The following is a 12,449-nucleotide window of genomic DNA, read 5'->3' as shown; positions in this document are numbered from 1 at the left end:
CCAGGAATCTTATTTTGCAGCCATTCGTTGTGATGATTTTCATATTATTTCAATAGCTTCATATCTCAAGTGTCACATTTCTTCAATTCCTGCTTACTCAGAGTAAAAAGCAGGGTGCTAAGTCACACCACATTTACATGTAGCATCTGTAAGAGGATCTCATATGCTTTAAGAGCACTTCTTTTGTAGCAATGTTCAAGAGCTAATTTAAAGATGGCTCCTATCTTCAGATAAAAGACGACTGAAACAGCTGTCGCACTTGAGAGGAATCACTCTCAGAGCCGAGTCTGTTTATGATCAAGTACAATGTCGCACTATCATTCGGCTGATCGGTCAGATACAGTTAGGACTCGAAATGACTTGGAGCTCGGCCATTAGGACAATCAAGGCGTCCTATGCCTTCTGAGGGTTTCCTCTGTCAGACGGATACACTTGAAAGTGTTTGGGTTCAACTTATTTTTTATCTTAAAGAATAATAAAATCAGCAGCGAAGTGCTTTTAATTATCTGCTCATCAGTTATTACTAGTCATAGTCCTTCCCCCTCACGTTCTTTGCATGGGAGTCGAGCAGTTTTAGACTTCGGAAGCGAAATCTCTTGTGGCCGGGAACTCACTGGGTATTGATGGTGAGAGCGGCACTTAACTCTTTGAGCAATCAAAACTCAATCATTTCTCATTAAAATCCTGAACGCCTGAAATCAGATAACATTTGAGGAGAGACTCGGGCTTCGTCCGAGAAATGGATTTCTCTGGGAAAAAAAAAAAAAAAATTTCCTGGAGGTGGGAAATGGTGAACAGACAAAGCCTGAAAGAATTTGCCTTTTTTTTTTTTTTTTTAATGGGTCCGAATAAGAAAAAAGGGTGCGTATATAGGATTTTGACATGGGGACTTCTGTTTCTCAGCCACTCCTTTTTTTTGGGGCTCTGTTGGGGCGTGGAGGTGAAGCATGGAGACAGAGTGGAACGGACAGGAGCTGACTGCACAGCCAAGCTGAGAAAGGAAGAACCCGGACCAGGAGCACAAATTAATGCTATTGTGAGTTTGCGCACAATAGGGCCTGCGAAGTGACTGCGGAAGACCCTTAAACAAAGGAGACATCGCTCTTTCCTCCCGTCCCAATTAGATTTTCTCACTCGTTTTACATTACAAAAAAAGGGCCCATTTTTGCCTAATTCCTCCCTGCCACTGACACAGGCATCTCGGATACTAAACCAGGAGCAGATTAGCGCCAGGCATGGCATGATTGACAGCGACCTGCACGCTCGTTTCGGACACCTACGCCGCAGCTCCATCCCAACCATGAACCCTCCCTCCCTCTCCCCGAGCGTCTCCACCTCTTATACAACTGTGTGTGATATTTGGCAAATCCATGCAAAAGACACATTTTAAAAAATGTCTCCTCACTTCATTTTGACTGTGGCCTGAGAAATGCTATGTACTATTAATATATTACACTCTGCTAATAATCGTTTGAGTCTCTGGGCTCAGCGATAAACAGAGGTTCGCTGTATTATTCATCGTTTGTTGATGTGTCTGGTTTGCGCTGGTTTAAATGACTGACACCATGGGAATGGATTTGAAATTGAAGGACTAGTAGTAAAGCGAGCATTTGTGTGTGTGTACAGTATGTTTTCTTTAATAGGCACGGGTTGGCTTGTCATCTCTATGGCTGCTCCACAGCATTGGCTCATTAAGGACACAGAGCGGAGTGATTCTGGTAAGTTCATGCTAATTTCCGTCCCTGTCTGCTCAACCACCCTTCTGAGACACTATTAGTGCCTGTTTGAATATTCAGATAAGCAGGGACCAGAGACACACAAATTAAATCCCTTTATTCTGATTTAAGTCCCACATTGGGCTCCATCTGCACCCCCTACATATGGGCAACAGTAAAGACGGAGGGCAAATATGGAGAGAGAGAGAGAGAGAGAAAAAACAAGGCCCTCAAGTGTGTTTCTGGCATGCTAACCACTTGCTTGAGAGTTACGAAACATACGAACATTCTAAAACTTAATATCTACTGGTAAAAACTCAATTTCTAAAAAGCTGCAAAGTTTTAAGGGCGTATGAGCTGACTCTTAGACCTTCAAAGTGAGAAGAACTCTGAGGAAGTCTTCAAAACAGGTGCGTAGAGTCATTGACCATAGAGAATGAGGGGAGAAAAGAGAGGGCAGCTTTTAATAGCGGCACTCACTCTAATGCAGTGCCACATGGCTCTAAAGTGGGGCCGGAATTGCGTGTCTTTCCCTCTCGACTGTACGGCACAGCTGAATTGACTCGATACGCAGAGCACTCCTGTACGGTGACTGAGCAGTTAGCATGAAAATTGACCTTTGCTTGCTTTCTGAACTGTGGATTATTCATCTTTAATGCTCTCAATTGGTCAGGGTGGCTTGAGCTGGAACCTTCTGACATATTTGCCTTCTTCCCTTCCCTTCTCTGTGTCTTTAAAACTCATTTCTAACTGAAAAAAAAAAATGCACTCCAAGACCTCTGCGAATGACCATGCCAAGAATCCCAGCGCAATAAAAAGGGCAAAAAAGCTTGTAAACTGCAGCAAGGATTGGAAATCAACAGACAATGATTGCATATGCAGTAAGCGTTTAACAGGCAACGTGTAAAACAAAGAAAGAGGGAAATTCGGGCTCAGTAGTGCTATTGTTCCGCTGTCTTTACGTAGGGCTGATAAAATACGATTAAAATAAAGGGGCGAACGCTGCCAAATGGCCATAAATTGACACCAAGACTTGCAAAACTGGCTTTGATTCTTTTCACAAGAGCTCTGCCTTTGATGTGCTGCGGCAGCTATCATGACTTTCTTCGTACATTATCCGGCCATGGTCCGACAAGACGCAAAGTGCTAGAATAAATACACAACATTCGCTTCGCACTGAACGTCTTTGTCTAAAGATAATCAATCAGTGGGCTCTGGCCCATCTGAACGAGCTGCAGTGAGAATGTGTGTGCTAGCAGCTAATAAAACAGAAATGACAGAGACAGAGTCTAAGCAGACAAAGAGATAGTGTGAAAGCTTGAGACGTCATAAATCTGGCCCAGTCAAACTCCAGGAATGTCCCAGTTTGTCAAAAACAAATAGCAGCTTGTCTCCGACCATTGCTGGGCAAAGGAGCCCTCACATCTGGTCAAACAGACCTCGCGTTCTGTCAGGAATCCGGTCGAGTCCATTTTGGGCAAACAAGGCCTGGAAGGGGCATCGTATTGCCCCAGAAGGCCTCGGCAGCAGTATGCGGACTAATCAGAAGTCTTCATCAACAATGCTAACCACATGTAACAGTGTGGCTAATCGATAAGCCCTGCGACGGCCTACAGCGTGAGAATCGCTGTTTCTTGCCTGTGAAGTTTTGCCGGGCACATACAAGGAGCGAACATGATGGCATCTTCGTGTAGGAATCCTGCCTTCGCTCCCCTCAAAGACCCCTGTCAGAATACACTAATGTCACATTGATCAGCCGTCTTGCCTTCCCTAACATCCCTCCATCCCCACTTCTGTCGCTCGCTCCTTCTCTCCTCTGGGCTGTGTGTGAATAATCAAGCGAGGGCTGAATCAATGGCTGCCGTGCGGCTCCACAGGTAAAGGTTAGCAGGGTGGAATATTGAATTATTCCTGCTTCTCTCATCAGTGCCATCTGCTTGGCTGCCTCTAATTGACAGGTCAGAGGGACAAGATGGCTCTCTTCAGTATTTATGTGTGTGTGAGAGCCCGATCTTCGGCGCTCTAGCCGCAAAACAACAGACAGCATGTCTGCGATGAAACGTGCATCTTCCCATCAGCGAGCGATTGTTTCATGTGCCAGTTGCCCTGAGAAGCCGCAGTCAGCGAGAGAGGCCATTCTGCTGTCAGAGCTGTATGTTGAAGACACAGGCAGCTCATCCACAGCCAAAGATCATAGCCTTTGATCTTTCGCTTCCTCTCTAGAGGGGACAAATCAGCTTATTAAAAAAAGACAAAAATCTAAAACTTTCACTGTCTCTGATCGACGATGGGAAAACTCCATCTCTCTCGATCCCTCTGTGTTTTTTATAGCCTGTGGTCACACCAAACAGATGAAACTCTAACTGAGGGAAAAAATCACCCGTCTCACTGAAGTAGCAGCGTGGCATCAAATGCCAAATCTGAGAGCAGCTAGAAACCAATTGGCTGCAGTCTCAAGTGTAACTGACATCCATAACTAAAAGAAAAATCTATATGAATGTATGGCCAGTGATTCTTAACATCTGACATACAAAAGACCACTTCAGAATACTCTGAGAAAAGCTCCACATTTATTGAGACTACATTTATCTCTACATTTATCAGATTTTAATTATAATGTGTGTGTTTGTGGACATGTATACATGCACACCAAAATTATGAAAGTAACCTATTGAAAAAAAAACAGCATATGCTTTTTAGATACGTTTTGAAGCATGGCTACTGGTTTGACCTGGTTTAAGATGGTTATTAGCTGGTCATGAGCTGGATTAAGCTGGTTCTTAGCTGGTTATGTGCTCGTACTAAGCCCTAAGCTGGTTCCAAGCAACTAGCTCCTGCTCATGACCAGCTCAAACCAGAAGCCATGCTTCAAAACATACCTAACCAGCATATGCTGGATTTTTCAACAGGGCAGATTTTGGATGCTTAAATTACAGTCAGCCGGTGATACTAATAATCTCAAAGTGGTCAACAATTTGTACAGAAAAGAACATTATATAATCAGTCTTTCACTACTAGACCTTCTCAGCTCTCTCCATGTCATCCTCTGTTTCTCCTCCAGCCACACATTTCTGCTTAGCTGCATTTGGCTTGGACACATGACTGACAGTTCCTGTCCTCTGCGGTCTCAGTGCCCTGACTGACACAGGACGAGCGCGAGCCTTCAGCCTGCCACCCGAAACCCTCGCGCCCCGCTCACGCTCCCCACCGCAGCCTCCAGGCCCCGGAATAGAACTCATTAGCACGTTTGGTAAGTACAAATGAGATGACTGCCTCCTGATGGACTGTCTATCTTTTGGATCAGCTTTCAGGGAGAGTGTCTCGTAATGACGGGTGAAGGGAATGAAAGAGGGGGAGAGAAACTAATATTATAATGCTCTCTGCGCTCACTCCGGGCAGCACACCTCGCAACGGCCTGAAATGGAGGGCCCTGAAGTGGGCTTGATGACAGAGGAGGCCTCTCTCACCCACACGCAGGATCCCACTGTGGGTGTGTGAACACCCACATGCGTGTTAATTGGGTGTCTGTGAACATGTGAGCCTGTATACAATACAAATCTGCTGCACTTGTACAATTTACACCCTCTTATCATCTCCAGATCGAAATGGAGCAGAGAAACAAGCTCCATTTTGAACATGCACACTTGATGTACAGACATAAACACGTACTGCTTCGAGGCCCTCCGTTTGACCCAAGCCCCTCTCACCTCCCTGTTAGGGCAGCCAGTGGTCAGAGCCGTCCGGGCCGGCCAGTAAAACGGCAGAAGGAATCGCCACGCAATCCGCTTTGATTCGCAGACAATCCCAGAATAGCAATGCTGCTTCTTGGTCAATTTGCAGTAGCAGGATGAGCCAGGGAAGGAATTTATACAGCGGCTGTCTATAAACCAACCAGCAAAGAAAAGACTTCCTTGTGTGAGTTTGGCGCGGACATATGAGCCCTGCCCAACGTTGCGCTGAGTGGAAAATCCATAAAGCCATCACTTAGGCTCTTTAATAAAAGGGCCAGTTTCATTTTAATATTTTTCAAAATGAAAGGTAATGCATTTATGAAATTCGTGGCACGCTCAGCGGACTAAAAACAATTTCCTCTGCTAGGCTGTGCCCTTCAGCTGCGGATTAGGGGACAGACGTCCGAGAGGAGCCGACCCGAGGCCCTCCAGGCCCTCGGTGGAGCCCTTGCCAATCGGATCGCTTCCCCTCATCTCAAGCAGCATCCCAGCAATACCAGACTTTATTAAAAGAAGCCTCGATGATGTTCGTTGCATGAGTTGTCCTGTCTTTACTCAGATGTACCATGGCACGGTTGGGGCGTGGGGGTCGTGGTTAGCGGCTATAATATCCTGTTTCTGGGAAGGTTTACTTTGCATTTTAACAAGCATGTAAAAAGGATAGGACATTCCAGGCCCGGCTGCTGTCTGCAGGGCTATACAGGGCCCCGGGTCCAGACACGAGCCTTGCCCTGGATAGTCCTAGCCAGCCTTCATAGCGCCTCTTCCCCTGCGGAATGCACATGCTTTATGTGCTTCATGCCGACATGTGGCCCCAGTCAATAAGAAACAGATACAAACAAATGTGCACACACACGCATCCACATCTCTCTGAGCTCAGGGTGCCATTCCAATCCAGTAAAAATAAAGGTAAGGACTTTATAACACAGCTCAACTCTACTCTCACTTGACATTTCCTGTCCGTCGTCCAAGGGCTTTAGTAAGTAAAGCAAAGAGCCCAGTAAACATCCAGCGTTTGCTTTAATAATGCATCAATCTGTGCATGCAATGTATTTTTGCATAGTAGCTGATACTATGCACAAGGCTGCTGGCAGGTTGTATGGAGAGGAGAGAGATGCAATGCACGCTGGGACAAGAAGAAACTGAAAAGTTTTGTAAAACAAAAAATAAAATGCTACCTGATCTCATGACAATAACATACTTGTGAGAATTTTTTTTCATAAGACGCAAAATACATACCAATAAGTACATATCACTTCAGTTTCCAACAGACATGAACACTAGAGCAGTAAAACAGCAAGAGCAGCGAGCACTTCTAATCGTTTTCGTACAGAGTTATGATTACACCTCCATGTGTTTCGCTTTCCAGACATAACAAACTTGCTTGGTAGCTCAGCCGGCATAGAATTGGACTTAGAATGTGGAATCCTTGGGTACGAATCCCACGAAAAACATGACTTACAATGAAAGAGCTCAAAGGTGAGAGAGGTGATTCACTTTTGTTCATACTATCGGGTAAGTTTAGGTGTAGTGCAGATGGTACATTATTTTAAAATGTCACGGAGCATTAGCGTTATAGCGCCACTCAACGGACATTTCAAGTCAGAACTGCGGTGATGTGTACAAAAAAATATGTATGTTCATATGTTCCTGGGGAAAAAAAACTGAACACTCTTTTATCGCTGGTCATTCAAATCATCAAATATGCCACAAAACGTACATGGTGGTACGTATTTCGCGTCTTGCAGAAGAGTTCCCACATGTATGCACGTCATGAGATAAGATTGAAAAAATGATACTCTTCTAAGCAGCGAAAATGTAAACCAAGTTTAGGGGCCAGTAATATATACGAATGTTGAATTAATGAAAAAATATCATTACTTTTTTGGGAAGATGCACCAGATGATGACAAGTAGTAAAGCTTTTTTCATTCAAGTATTTTTTATTAGAAATTACAATAGAAGATTATTAATAATGAATATTTTTTTCATGCTCATCAGAGTAGAGGTGTATTCAAGATATTGCAAGTATGAATTTCATTTCTAGGGAAAAAAAAAGGCATGTCACTGACCCTTGGATCAGTCAAAGTCTAGTTTAGAGTCTCCAGTGCACTTCCCGCTCCCGCTTGGGCACTGAGAGGGGAGGGCTGCAGTTGGCAAGAGAAGCCAAGCAGGCCGCTGTTCCCGTGTCTACAGACAGGGATTTCCTGCAGCACGTCATAGCTCAGCGATCACGGCGCTGCCATCTGCGACTGAAAAAGATTTACATCAGCAGCCAATCCACAGTGCCAGTGCAATGTGTGCGCACTCCAAAACAGCTTTCTCTCCTCTCTCCTACAAACATACACAAATCTTCCAGGCTGGGCTGTAAGCAATGCCACCCAAAGGCCTGTAGCGCCATCAAAAAGCCAACTACCCATCTTTCAATTCCACTTACCTCTTTTCTTACTCTCTCCCCCTGTATCTGTCAGTCTGCAATGTTCAAAAAAACTTCAGTCCATTAAGTCTTCTGAAATGAGAGACCCCAATGTGTCATCCAGCTATATGCCCTGGTGAACATCACTCATAAAACCTGTCATCTGCTGCTGTAGTGTCTCTTCCCACACATCAAGCTCAGACACACTCACACACGCACACACTCGGGAAGCTGACAGTGTCCGTGTAAGCATGTGTTAGTCTGTGTTGTCTTGAGCTTTATAATTTTGGGAAACCATTCTTGCAGAGGGCTCCTCTGTGTTGTGGCAAGCGAAAGGGTTAAGAATGACAAATGGACAACCAGTGAGAGAATGGCATGCTTGAGCAGCACATTTTCAACGCGGGGGCAGGAATTAAAACAATGCCTGCCTTTTATCCCTGCACTGCTCTAATTGGATGGGAAACTGTGTCGCCTTGGCACTCAGTGGGCGAATCAGAGGGCAAAAAAAATATGGCACAGAAACCCAGACTACACCACCTGCACTTACGCACAGACACCACCACGAAGATTTAACGTATTTGTGCATGTGTGTATGTAATGCCATATCTGAATATCTTGTATTGTGTTCGTTATGGGTCTAATAATGCTTAGCTGGCATGTATTCACGGGTGATTGGTTACTTTAATCAAGCCTGAACTTGGTTAGTTCTGGGAGAAAACAATATCATAACACCATATGGATCAGAACTGAAAACAACGCTAATCAATATTTCCACAATCAATTGTTTTCATCAACAGCATCTGCTATGGCACACTTTCTCTGAATTAGTGGTATGGATCTTTTTTAAAAATGATCCTCATTGATATTGTTAACAAATGACCAGAAAATGGAATGTGACAGTTCTAGAGAGCGACGCGGAAGACCTCCCTCAGGGGTGGCTGTGCAGCCTTAATGTGGGAACTATTAAAGTGCTGTATCTGTTGGTTAATGTATGTTACTGGGGGCTCCTAATTCATAAGCTTCTACACTAATTGTTCAGCAGAGAGTTTTAGTTTGCCGTCGCATATCCTAGTTCATGTGACTGTCTGTGTACTATGTTCACAACTCACTGAACTCTAGACCAAATGAAAGCTACAGTAGATGTTTTAGTTGCTTAGAAGACCAAACCCTCCGCAGCAAGATAGATGATTTGAGGTATAATTCACGTCCAACTGTCCATAGCACAAATGGCGCAGGATGACTTACATGCTGAAGTTTAATACTTAGAGTTAGGGGTTTCTAAAAACTTCTCAGACTACATTGTTGTTGCCCAGGGTCATCGGAAACTCCGGGGTGAGAAAAGTGGGGAGTAGGAAAGTCGAGCTCTGCTTGGGGAAGAAGCCCAGCACCTAACACCAACAGAGCTGCACACTGCACGGCAGCAGCCAAGGGAATTGCTGCCTAGCTGACCCAGAAATCCAGGGCCAGCTTTGTTTTAACAAGCAGGGGAGCCTTCTACCACTTTAGCAACTGTGCCTCAACCACAAGAAAGAGCCCAGTGCCTCAGAAGAGCTAGCGGGGAGGAAATTAAATATTACACCATCAGGGAATGGTTTCAGTTGGGTAAGGGGGGCTGGACATTAAGAAATGTAAAGGTAGTCTGGAAGAGGGCGGGTTCTCGGGACGGCAGTGAGGAATTAGCAATATTTCGTACACGCTGATGAAGAAGTATGTTCATTATCAGTGTAATTCGAACAAGATGCCGAAGCAGGGAGTTGGAACAGGCGAAGAAGGCTGACATTCTTTATTACACACCTCATTTCGTTTAACTGACCTTTAAATATATATACGCATTTATACATACAGTTGAAAAGAGTTAGTCAACTTTGGCCCCGCTATCTAAAGGGACAGGACTTGTTTTCGAGCTGAGCAGTGCGTCACAGCTTGGCCGACAGGAGCTTGAGTTTGATCCTGCATCTGTAGGGCAATCAATCAGCTGTTCAACGCTCTGACTGCAGCCCGCTCCGTTTGGTAAACAGAGCGTCAAAGGCTATTAGGACAGCGGTTCCTCTCTGAAGACCCAGCCTCCCAAACAGAGCGCTCGCAGGCCCGATCCTGACGTCAGTTAGCAGGTATCAGCTATCAAAGGACAGGGATGCTGGGACCCCTCGCTCTCGCTCATTCCGTCTGCGTAGGAAACAATAGCTGATAATAAGAGGCAGGCTGGTTCCCTTTTGAGCTGCTGGTCGATTTACACTCACCTTGTCCTTCATCAGCATTTCCCAGTCAGCACTAGGCTAGACCTCAGCCTTAATCACCTACATATTCTCTCCTGAAGGTACAGAAATTCAATAATATCTAGTCTAGAAAAAGCCAGTAATTAAATACATCAAAAAGCATGCATGGCTACGCAATCAGCCATCATCAAAGAGCGCAGCCATTTCTCACTACAAAGAACATCTCATCTGACTAATCCTGGAAGAGTTTGGAAAAGTTGCGCCGCACGGCAGACATAATGTGTTGTTTGTGAGTTGTTGGCTCATTTGACGTCAAGGGGGTACGATTGGATTGCTGCAACTAGAAAAAAATGATGGCAGAAGGTTGCAAATGTGTGTGTGTGTGTGTAGCGACTGCATGCTGCTCTGCCCACACATCCCTACTGCAGGAGTCATTACCTAACCTCCAACCAGCCTCACAAACAAGGGAATCCATTAACGCACATCAAAGGTTAGCCAAGAAAATATATAAATAAATGCTACATCAACCAAAAAAGAGAGAGAGCACGAGGGAGAGAGAGAAAACCAGACTTGTTTGTGAACTCTTTACCTCCACCTACCCAGAAACACACTCTAAATCTCCCGCACCCCCACCCTTTTAACCTAAGTGGGCCTTCCTATTGCCTTTGCATGTTCACTTGTCCACTGTACTATAGTCATTAACATATTTGGAGTGCAGCGAGCAGAAAGCTTAATTGTCCTTAATTGCTCGGCTAAATATGTTCTCTAATGATTCTCCTCAGATCTGTGACTGCCTTTTGCGCAATTTCCCGGCCGCTGGCTTCATTATCCCTGCCTCCTCGGAACAAAGCGTCTTTAGAGGCCAACTCCCCCCGCCGTCTTGCGTTCTCTCTCTTTCTTTCTCTCTCTCTCCCCCCAACGACACAACACTAAGAGCCGGTCGGGCCGCCTGGCTCACGGGAGGGAGGGGAGCAATGCACAATGAAAGTCTTTTGTCAGGGCACAAGAGTCAAAATGATTAGAAAACCAAATCCATGCTGAAACAGTGTGTTAATTGACTGCGGCTCTGTCGTCTTAATGGCCAACTAACGTATGGCCTGACTAGGGCCTCGGCCCCCGCCTTTTGTTTTTGGCGCCCCCTCCCCTCGCTGTTCAGAGCTTAATGGCATCTATGATTGTTTGTTTAATGGTGGAACAGCACGGGGACTGTACTCGTATTAATGAACGTGCTGTGCCAGATCGCCATTGTCCTTAGGATATCCTCTCGCCTTATCAGTCATCAGTGGAGCATGGAGCCACGGCAGTGATGTCACAGGCAGATGTGCTGTGCCCTTTCACTTAGAAACATCTCACTGACTCCAGCGAGGCTTGATGCCGCATGACCAGGTCTGAAGAACCAGGTGACTGTGCTGGCATTATAAGAATCTGCTCTGTTGGTAACCGGATCTGAAACCGCACTACAATGAACATTGTAGTCTATTTACAATGCAATGTCTATCAATTATCAAGTCTGAATTATGAATGGAGTGGGAATTTTCCACTCTCAGTTTTAGAAGAGGGGAACGCCACAATTACTAAGGAAGAATCCATCCCCATGCAGATCAGATGAGCATACGAATGTCTTACCCGTGTCGGCAGACGGGCATTTGCGAATGGTGAAGATGGCGCTCAACTCCTCCTCTTCCTCGGGCAGGCCCTTCTGCAGCCGCTGCAGCTTCCGCAGGCTTTCGCTGCGCTGGTGCTTCATGGAACGGACGTGTTGGATGAGGTTCAACTTGGCCTTGGTGGAGTAGTTACACAGGACACAGTGGTAGTAGCACGACTCGCCCTCCACAGCGTTCTCGTGCTGCTGCAAATGCTGTAGTGAGAGAATGAACGGGAGAGTTAGCATGGGGTTTTTAATGAACAGGATACCTAATGCCATTTACAAATGAATAAATCAATTACCAATCAAGACTCTGTTGTCTAACACAAAGTCAACGTCATTCATCAACACTACGATGGTCTCTGGACCTTAGCATAAGCGTGTGTCTCTGTGTGCTAACAAGACTGAAGAGGGACGCTGGCGTCCCCGGGGCTGGTGAGCTAGACGAGAGGAGCATGTCAGTATCTACAGGAAGAGCTTGAGCAGGGACACACGGAGGAAAGTGCATTGATCCCTTTCACTCAAGAGAAGTCTTTCGTCTCTGAAAAGGAAACTCCAAACATCTGCCTGTTTCACGCATGGGATGCTAAATATTGATCACCAGTGAGTCAAATCCTGCTTCTTTGAGAGTGAGGCAAAGCGAGAGAGACGGGGCAGCGGTGGGGCGCTCTGACCATATCCAGAAGAGGGTCTAGGGATCCTTGGGGGGACCAGAGATATGTGCTAC

At 45.6% G+C, this 12,449-nt stretch overlaps 1 protein-coding gene across 2 annotated transcripts in view; it reads right to left on the bottom strand.

Moving 5' to 3' along the window:
* The window catches only part of zfhx3b (zinc finger homeobox 3b), a 365,216-nt gene that overhangs the window by 53,140 nt on the left and 299,627 nt on the right, over positions 1-12,449 (bottom strand). For both annotated transcript variants that reach the window (XM_051115453.1, XM_051115452.1), the window contains one exon: positions 11,704-11,935. In XM_051115453.1, the coding sequence (XP_050971410.1) occupies positions 11,704-11,935 (232 nt within the window). The remainder of the gene's footprint in view (positions 1-11,703; positions 11,936-12,449) is intronic.

The sequence above is a fragment of the Labeo rohita genome, chromosome 7 (genome assembly GCF_022985175.1).
Source record: "Labeo rohita strain BAU-BD-2019 chromosome 7, IGBB_LRoh.1.0, whole genome shotgun sequence".
Taxonomy (NCBI): Eukaryota; Metazoa; Chordata; class Actinopteri; order Cypriniformes; family Cyprinidae; genus Labeo; species Labeo rohita.
The sequence above is the reverse complement of the archived record's forward strand: the minus strand, read 5'-3'. Positions and strand labels throughout refer to the sequence as shown.